This window comes from Scleropages formosus, chromosome 5, assembly GCF_900964775.1.
Source record: "Scleropages formosus chromosome 5, fSclFor1.1, whole genome shotgun sequence".
NCBI lineage: Eukaryota > Metazoa > Chordata > Actinopteri > Osteoglossiformes > Osteoglossidae > Scleropages > Scleropages formosus.
The window spans coordinates 10685667-10694877 of record NC_041810.1 but is presented as its reverse complement, the minus strand read 5'-3'; the positions used below and the strand labels follow the sequence as shown (position 1 = coordinate 10694877).

Below are 9211 nucleotides of genomic sequence, written 5' to 3'. Positions count from 1 at the left end.
GTGTTGAATACGAGAAAATTTCTGAAAAAGAAAATGATGGGATCCTATAAAATTTCTAGATTAAAACTTGCCAAGATTTAATGTCAAACATCCAGTCATGGTACTCAAACACCACCTGTATTCAGTTTGTGTTACACCAATATTATTTCTATACAAAATACACACACACACATTTTCAGAACCGCTTGTCCCATACAGGGTCACGGGGAACCGGAGCCTAACCCGGTAACAAAGGGCGTAAGGCCGGAGGGGGAAGGGAACACACCCAGGACGGGATGCCAGTCCGTCGCAGGGCACCCCAAGCGGGACTCGAACCCCAGACCTACTGGAGAGCAGGACTGTGGTCCAACCCACCGCAACCCCCTTATACAAAATATATATATACAAAATATACAAAATTTGTAGAATTTTAATGTTAGTCAAATTTCAATTGAATAAAAATTGAGCTTCAAGCTATCTCTAGAAACAAGATCCATGTAATGAATCAAAAAATTAAAAGGTCAGATATGCACCACACACTTTAGTCTCTTGTATTTGGTTCAGACATGTTTGATTCTGGGATGTTTCACAGTTCTTCTAATGATTGCTAGTTTTGTGTGAGCAGGAAATACATTAGATTTCTCTCAGACATTTCAGTCAACTTGCACTGCTTGAGAAGGTGGTAATCTTTCTTCCTGTTTCTTCAAATACCTTATAAAAACAAAGAGTTTCAAAATGAATTTGTAGCAGAAGATATTAAATGACCTTTTAAAAACACAACCTTTGAAAATGACATTGTTCCTTCATGGAATGGTTTTTATGTAAATGGCAGCATTTAGCAGGTTTGGAACCAGGCCCTCTGGGACATAGAGTTCATTGCAGCACCACCACATCATGGTGTGCACTTCCTGGGGTAGTATATGGAAAAGGGAAACTCATCTGTGCCCCCCATCATGTCCCATTATCTCCAAGTGACTGGAATATCACACAAGCTTTGCCAGGTTGTATGGATGCTTTGCTGTTGAGTACTGTTCCCTTGAAACTGCTGTTCGAATGACTTGCTATCCCGTATTTTTCTCTTCATCTCATTTGCAGTGATAGAAGCACACAACCTGTATGAATTACACCAAAGGTAGCAGGTATCTTCTACTGTCTTCATTTTCTCCACACAACCTTGTAGTCCCTGAAGATGCTATGCATGTCCTTATTATGGTGCCACCACACAGTAAATCTACTGTTAGATCCTATATACAAATGCATCAGTTCATTCTTTTAAATATCTTCTGGTTTACATCAACACTTAAGAAGAATATTAGAGATTACGGTGGAAAAAAAGGTAATAGCAGATAAATAAAATTATATATAGTCCTTTGCAAAATGATAAATAAAATCTATGTATTGTCCTTTGCAGCCTGACCATCTTCTGCTCCATCTCTATGTATCTTCACTGTCGTTGGGCAGCGGCTATCTACAGGTGACCCGCAAGCAGAAGTGTGAGTGCAGCCAGCAGCACAGCACAAGATACACTGTTTCTTCCTGCTGCACCTGCAGAGGTAATAAGTGGTGTTAACACAAAGAGGAAACTGGTAGTTGTTCGGATGTGGTTGTTGGAAGCAAGCACACAACTCACTGTTAATTTGGATGGAGTCGAGGATGATGGAGAGGGTGTTGTTGTTGCTCACAGCCTGTTTGAGGGCATTCACTATGTCTATAGAATTTGGGAGGGGGTCAGTGCCACTGAAGAAGAGGTCAATGAAGGTCACCACTGAGCCTTTGCTAAGGAGAGTAGGAAATCAGGAATAAGCATAATGAAAGATGGAACATTATGACTGTATAGTAGGTCACTAGACTTCTATCACTGTCTCACCTGAACTGTGTTACATTGCTACCTTTGTACTGGTTGCCAAAATGGTCTCGGTATACCTGGTTGACCTGTGTGAGAAGAAAGTAAATAAAAATGAAAATGGAATCGTCATCTAATAATATGAAGGCTTTTCATTTCAGAACACACACACATTGACTGAAGCCACTTGTCCCGAGTGGGGTCGCGGTGAGCCAGAGCCTAAACCAGCAACACAGGGCACAAGGCTGGAGGGGGGGAACACACACCCGGGAGGAACGCCAGTCAATTGCATGGCACCCCAAGCAGGACTTGAACCCCAGACCCACCAGCGAACAGAACCAGGCCAAGCCTGTTGCGCCACCGCACCCCCCCGACTCAACAATGTTTTCTTCAACATTTTTGTTGACCGAAAAAATGTAGAAATGATATGCAACCATTTAACTATTATCTATAATATCTATATTACAGGGTATACATAAAGCATTTCACCTGCCAAAAGTTTGTGCAACCTTAGGAAATTATTTATATTGAAAATATATAAACATACTGTATATACGAGTATTATTATTGTACAAAATGTGTACTAGCACTTACCACTAAATATACTTGAGCTGCCAGAGTTTGGAATTGTGGTGAGCTGGTGTTGCTTAACTCTGAGGTGAAGTCCTTTGACATAGCAAAGCGCAGTTTGATTATTACCACTGCAATGGTTGTTGTTGGAGTTGCAGTTGAAGTTGCAGTTATTGAAGTTAATGTGGTTGCTGCCACACTGGTAGAAGCATTAGTAGCAAAAGTGCTTGTAGTTTCCAGCTGTGAAGTTGGTGTAGTCTGAACAGTAACAGATTGTGCAGTGGCAAGTGTGCTGACAGGCATCGTAGCCACTGTACTAATTCCTGCCATTTCTGGGAAAAATATAAGGTAAGAGAAAATTATACAGAATGAAAAAAATGGATAAAGGCTACATGACAGCATGCAGTCACAGTGAATGTAAAAGTAAATAAGTGAAATACACAGATAAACACATATACATGATAAATACTCATAAAAAATGGGGGTTTCGCTGTGAGTTTTGCCATGACTTGCTCCAGTGCGATAAAACACCCACAACCCTATACTTGCAAACTGTGAAAATATATAAAAGTCATTGTCCAGGCCCATTGGCACTGATCCCACTGGTAGTGGTAGGCTGTCATCAACTTAAACACACCTGCATACGCATAATGACATCATACGTACCTTGAACAGTTATACTGCTGGAGTTGATCTTAAGAGTGAAGTTACTGTTGTTTTCTGATATAGCCTGGATAAGGACTTGTTTCACATCATTTGCAGTGGGTAGGGAATCAGGCATAGAGGTGTTGAACACAAGCTCAGTGTCCGTAACCACAGATCCAGGGCTAAACATGACATCATTAGTGTTACCAGGTCCCGTCAAGCATGCATCTTAAAAATTTGCTGACAATTAAAACTTTTCTTACCTGAAACTTATTACAATCACCATGATGAATATAGGTCCATACTTTGTCTTGTAAAGATAGGTAAGCTGGTGAAAGACATAAAGCAGGATTTCATAAAATTAAGAGGACACTGAGTTTAGACCACATACTTCACGTGTTCAGTGACATAGAGAAGTGTTAAATGTTCTGAAATAATTGTTTTCTTCATGTTATTATTTAAGGTAACAAAACATACCTGCAATACAACCTGCAATTCCAATTTTTTATAATTTTCTGAAGTTGGATCATACAGATCATCTGTAAAATCAATCATAAGAGAAAACTTAAGTTCCAGTCTTTCACTATAATTTATAGGATTTGTGGTCGTTGTGGTTGTTGTGACTGTAGTTACAGCTTCTGTTGGTACTGATGCAGTTGTAGTTGATGGAGATGGTTGTGAAGTACTCGAAGTTATAGTTGTTTTAGGAGATTGTTCTGTTGTGCTTGCAGTCAAAGTTGTTGAAGGAGATGGTTCTAATATGACTGTAGTTGCAGTTGTAGCAGATTGCCCTGATGTGGTTGTAGTTCCAGTCACAGTATATTCTCCTGATGTGGTTGTAGTTGCAGTTAATGTTGTAGATGGTTCTGATGTGACTGCATTTGCAGTTGTAGCAGATTGTCCTGATGTAGTTGTAGTTGCAGCTTCTGTAGTTGTTATTCCTGATATGACTGTAGTTGCAGTTGCTGAAGTAGGTGTTTTTGATGGGATTGCAGTTGCAGTCACAGTAGATTGTTCTGATGTGGTTGTAGTTGCAGTTATTGAAGTAGTTGGTTCTGATGAGGTTGTAGCTGCATTTTCTGTAGTAGATGTTTCTGATGTGATTCCAGTTGCAGTCATAGTAGATTGTCCGGATGTGGTTTCAGTTGCAGTTATAGTAGTAATTGGTTCTGATGTGGTTGTAGTTGCAGTCACAGTAAATTCTCCTGATGTGGCTGTAGTTGCAGTTAATGTTGCAGATGGTTCTGATGTGATTGCATTTGCAGTTGTAGCAGATTGTCCTGATGTGGTTGTAGTTGCAGTTGTTGAAGTAGATGTTTCTGATGCGATTGCAGTTACAGTCAAAGTAGATGGTTCTGATGAAGTTGTAGTTGCAGTTTCTGTAGTTGTTAGTCCTGATATGATTCTGATTGCAGTTGTTGAAGTAGATTTTTCTGATGTGATTCCAGTTGCAGTCAGAGTAGACTGTCCGGATGTGGTTTCAGTTTCAGCTGTTATTGTAGTAGATGGTTCTGACGTGGTTGTAGTTGCAGTTTCTGTAGTTGTTACTCCTGATATGATTGTAGTCGCAGTTGTTGAAGTAGATGTTTCTGATGTGATTCCAGTTGCAGTCATAATAGATTGTCTGGATGTTAATGTAGTTGCAGTTGTTGTGGTAGATGCTTCTGATATCATTGTAGCTGCAGATGTTAAAATTGTTGGTAGTGATGCAGTTGCGGTTGAACGATAACCAACTGATGGGAAACAATACAGTATGAAATGAAAAATGAGCAAAGGTTGTGCAATAAAATGCTCTCACAGTGAATACACACAGACCAAAATGAAATACACACATAAACACATACAGTTAGTACATGTTCTTGCCCCTGACTCATGCACGCACAAATTAAATACCCACCACAAAAAATATTCATAAAAATGCATCTACAAGATCAGCAACCTCTGCACACATATCTTACCATACATACATTTTCATTCTCTCATAAATGGTGGAAACATTCTCATGATTCCCTTTAAAGGAATAAATTATGCCCAATAGTATCCTGCAACAGAAATTCTCATACACACATAAACATGCACACCTGCAGACACACATGGATGTATACACTTACCTTGAACAGTTATACTGCTGATGATGATGTTAAGAGTGAAATTTGTGTTGTTCACTGAAGCCGCCTCTATAAGGGTTTGTTTTATCTCATCCAAAGTTGGTAAAGCAACAGATGCAGAGGCATTGAACTCCAACAAAGTGTCCACAACCACAGATCCAGGGCTAAATATGAGATCATCGGTGTTAGGGGGGGTCCCCTGAATTCTGCATCTTCAAAATTCTCTAATAAAAAATTTTTCTCACCTGAAACTTCTTAGAGTTACGCTGCTGAATAGATTTTCATATTTCACTTTGTAAACACTGTAAAGCTGGTTAAAACAGAAAACAAATCATTAAAAATAAAGCAGTAAAAAGGACTTTTTACGAGAAAGAGGACAGCGTGTGTACTCGTATTTCAAATGCTCATTTACAAAAATTCTATACTAAAACATTTTTTACCATACAGCCATTACCTTTGGGCTACAAAACTTACCTGAAATTCAACAGTGTCTCTCAAATGTGTATATAATTCTGAAGTTATATTATTCAGCTCTTCCGTAAATACCATCACCATGGAAAATATAAGCTCTACAAATGCAGCTCTTATAGGTGCAGTCGTTGCAGTTGAGGCTGTTGTAACAGTTGGTTCTGATGAAGTTGTAGTTGCAGCCTCTGTAGTTAGTCCTGATATCACTGTAGCTGCAGTTGTTGAAGTAGATGTTTCTGATGTGGTTGCAGTTGCAGTCATAGCAGATTGTCCGGATGTAGTTTCAGCTGTTATTGTAGTAGATGGTTCTGACGTGGTTGTAGTTGCAGTTATTGTAGTAGTTGGTTCTGATGAAGTTGTAGTTGCAGCTTCTGTAGTTGTTAGTCCTGTAGTTGATATAGGCGATATGACTGTAGGTGCAGTTGTAGCAGATTGTGCTGATGTGGTTGTAGTTGCAGTTGTTATTGCAGTAGATGGTTCTGATGTGGCTGTAGTTCCATTATTTGAAGTAGATTGTTTTGATGCAAAGCAAATAAGGTGAAAGCAAAGAAGGTGATAAACATGTAAGGGCTAAATTCACTTCTACAAGTACAGTTTTTTTCTAGAAATTTAAGTATCAAAGTGAACACAAGGTGTTAGCACCCACCTCTGCATTTAAGTTATGAATTTTCAAAGCTGCACACATTTCTGGTTTATCTATCTGTTTTCCATTTTCTTTACCATTTTACTCTTCACAATGTCTGTCCATTGCAGACCTGAAGTGATTTATATTTCCACACTCATCTGTTAGTTGGCTGAAGTGATATTGACTTCTTAAAGACCTTGTGATGCTGAGTATGCTTTGTAAAGCTAGCAATTCAACCGTCTTGTGTCAAATATGTTAATTTAAAAAATTATTTAATCAAGTTTCACTGCTGCATGTATGTTGCACTTTGCATGCCTGCTGCTTAGTTCAGTTACTCTCTGTTTTAATTTGTTTGTTCATTAGTGCCCTCTCATTGAGTAGTTACCTTGTACTTTCTGAGCTGTCTACACTATTTTTTTGTTTACTTACACCTGTGAAATTGTGATAACTTTTTTACTTCATTGCAATTACAAGGTCTCCATCAGTATTTTCATTTGTAGTTACACTGTTTTATGTTTGCTGCTATTGCCTTGTGTAGTTCCTTTTGTGATTGTTAAATTTATCTACCTTTCTGTATATCTATGTAGTACTACTACAAATTACCAATGAGGAATCAATTGACAGTATTTGGTAAATTAGAAAAAAGGGGTCAAACTAACACAAAAAGAGGTGTAGATCAATATTGTAAAAAATCCCCATGATTATGCAAAATGCATACTCACTGCGGTCCCGTATGGACTTGGGATCCAAGGGAAAAGTGAAAAAGGATGGAACTAATGCCAGGGAATACAGAGTGGAGATCACCTGACACAGGGATGGTTCAGGATACTTGAACAGAAGATCAATGTCCACTCCCACCAGTCCAGATTCATTCCTGCCAACCATGTGAAAAGAGACAGTCATTCATGCTTTGCATGGTCCCTCATTTCATGGAGAGGAACCTGATTTACACCGGTTAGCGCATTACTTTAAGACACTGTTATTTGGCTAAAAGTATCGGCCAGAGAAATGAATACGTTAAAGTAATTTTCTTGTAAGCTGCTCAAACAAGTATTACTTACCAGAATTCAACTCTAGTAATGTTAATGAAAGAATCAAACTGAAATGAAAACACTCTGCCAACCTAGAGTGAAAGAGGATGAGGAAGTAAATTACTATAATTCATTCTGAACATCAGCATCTTGTTCTGAAATGCACTGCAAGGTTCTCACCTCATCTTTGATGGTGTCAGCTAGTTGTTTGCTCTCCGTTGACTGATTATCCAAAAGAGTGGATAGAGTGAAGTTAATCTCAAGCTGGAACGTCAGCAAAATGAGCACCTGCTGAGCCTGGGTGGTTTGTTCTGCTGTAGTGTCAGATTGTGTTCCTGTTGTGATTGTGCTATGGCTAAGATAAGATGTTAAGTTAAATGTGTTTGACGTTATTGTATTGGTGGAAGTGTGCGTGGTAGAGACTGCTGTAGATTCTGATGTGAAAATTGTAGAGGGTTCTAATGTTGTAACAGTTGTGAGTGTTGTGGAAATTTCAGATGTTTCTAATGTGGCTGTTTCAGATGATGTTGGAGGTACTTTGGTGGTTTCCATTGTCATGTCAGTTTCAGATGATGTTGGAGGTACATTGGTGGTTTCCGTTGTCATGTCAGTTTCAGGCGACGTCCCGGAAAATTCAGGGGTTTCCGTTGTCATGTCAGTTTCAGGCGACGTCCCGGAAAACTCAGGGGTTTCCGTTGTCATGTCAGTTTCAGATGATGTTGGAGGTACATTGGTGGTTTCCGTTGTCATGTCAGTTTCAGGCGACGTCCCGGAAAATTCAGGGGTTTCCGTTGTCATGTCAGTTTCAGGCGACGTCCCGGAAAATTCAGGGGTTTCCGTTGTCATGTCAGTTTCAGATGATGTTGGAGGTACATTGGTGGTTTCCGTTGTCATGTCAGTTTCAGGCGACGTCCCGGAAAATTCAGAGGTTTCCGTTGTCATGTCAGTTTCAGGCGACGTCCCGGAAAATTCAGGGGTTTCCGTTGTCATGTCAGTTTCAGGCGACGTCCCGGAAAACTCAGGAGTTTCCGTTGTCATGTCAGTTTCAGGCGACGTCCCGGAAAACTCAGGAGTTTCCGTTGTCATGTCAGTTTCAGGCGACGTCCCGGAAAACTCAGGAGTTTCCGTTGTCATGTCAGTTTCAGGCGACGTCCCGGAAAATTCAGGGGTTTCCGTTGTCATGTCAGTTTCAGGCGACGTCCCGGAAAACTCTGGGGCTTCCGTTGTCATGTCAGTTTCAGGCGACGTCCCGGAAAACTCAGGAGTTTCCGTTGTCATGTCAGTTTCAGGCGACGTCCCAGAAAATTCAGGGGTTTCCGTTGTCATGTCAGTTTCAGGCGACGTCCCGGAAAATTCAGGAGTTTCCGTTGTCATGTCAGTTTCAGGCGACGTCCCGGAAAACTCAGGAGTTTCCGTTGTCATGTCAGTTTCAGGCGACGTCCCGGAAAATTCAGGGGTTTCCGTTGTCATGTCAGTTTCAGGCGACGTCCCGGAAAATTCAGGAGTTTCCGTTGTCATGTCAGTTTCAGGCGACGTCCCGGAAAACTCAGGAGTTTCCGTTGTCATGTCAGTTTCAGGTGACGTCCCGGAAAACTCAGGAGTTTCCGTTGTCATGTCAGTTTCAGGTGACGTCCCGGAAAACTCAGGAGTTTCTGTTGTCATGTCAGTTTCAGGTGACGTCCCGGAAAATTCAGGGGTTTCCGTTGTCATGTCAGTTTCAGGCGACGTCCCGGAAAATTCAGGAGTTTCCGTTGTCATGTCAGTTTCAGGCGACGTCCCGGAAAACTCAGGAGTTTCCGTTGTCATGTCAGTTTCAGGCGACGTCCCGGAAAATTCAGGGGTTTCGGTTGTCATGTCAGTTTCAGGTGATGTCCCGGAAAATTCAGGAGTTTCCGTTGTCATGTCAGTTTCAGGTGACGTCCCAGAAAATTCAGGAGTTTCC

At 40.6% G+C, this 9211-nt stretch overlaps 1 protein-coding gene across 3 annotated transcripts; it reads right to left on the bottom strand.

Annotated features, from left to right (window-relative positions):
- Positions 1–924: 924 nt before the first annotated feature.
- LOC108924449 (serine-rich adhesin for platelets-like) lies at positions 925–7886 on the bottom strand. Of its 3 annotated transcripts, none has more exons than XM_029251708.1 (13): positions 7450–7886; positions 7300–7361; positions 6961–7112; positions 5620–6101; positions 5391–5455; positions 5149–5309; positions 3515–4770; positions 3301–3365; positions 3059–3219; positions 2417–2724; positions 1847–1911; positions 1610–1755; positions 925–1524 (listed from the first exon to the last, which is right to left on the bottom strand). In XM_029251708.1, exons 1-13 carry the CDS (start codon positions 7873–7875, stop codon positions 1448–1450), a joined length of 3426 nt encoding a protein of 1141 aa, XP_029107541.1. In that variant the 5' UTR covers positions 7876–7886; the 3' UTR covers positions 925–1447. The 3 variants fall into 3 exon arrangements, with proteins under 3 accessions (XP_029107541.1, XP_029107542.1, XP_029107543.1); XM_029251709.1 differs by having other exon boundaries at positions 5620–5999; XM_029251710.1 differs by lacking the exons at positions 3059–3219; positions 3301–3365; positions 3515–4770.
- Positions 7887–9211: the final 1325 nt, after the last annotated feature.

What these genes read in the sequence shown, in the direction of transcription:
- LOC108924449 (XM_029251708.1), bottom strand. Translation starts at nt 7,875, where the DNA reads ATGACAACGGAAACCACCAATGTACCTCCAACATCATCTGAAACTGAC. An exon ending in GAGACACTGTTGAATTTCAG is followed by an intron (nt 5,456 to 5,619) that starts GTAAGTTTTGTA and finishes TGTTTTAACCAG; the next exon opens with CTTTACAGTGTTTACAAAGT. An exon ending in AATTGCAGGTTGTATTGCAG is followed by an intron (nt 3,366 to 3,514) that starts GTATGTTTTGTT and finishes GTCTTTCACCAG; the next exon opens with CTTACCTATCTTTACAAGAC.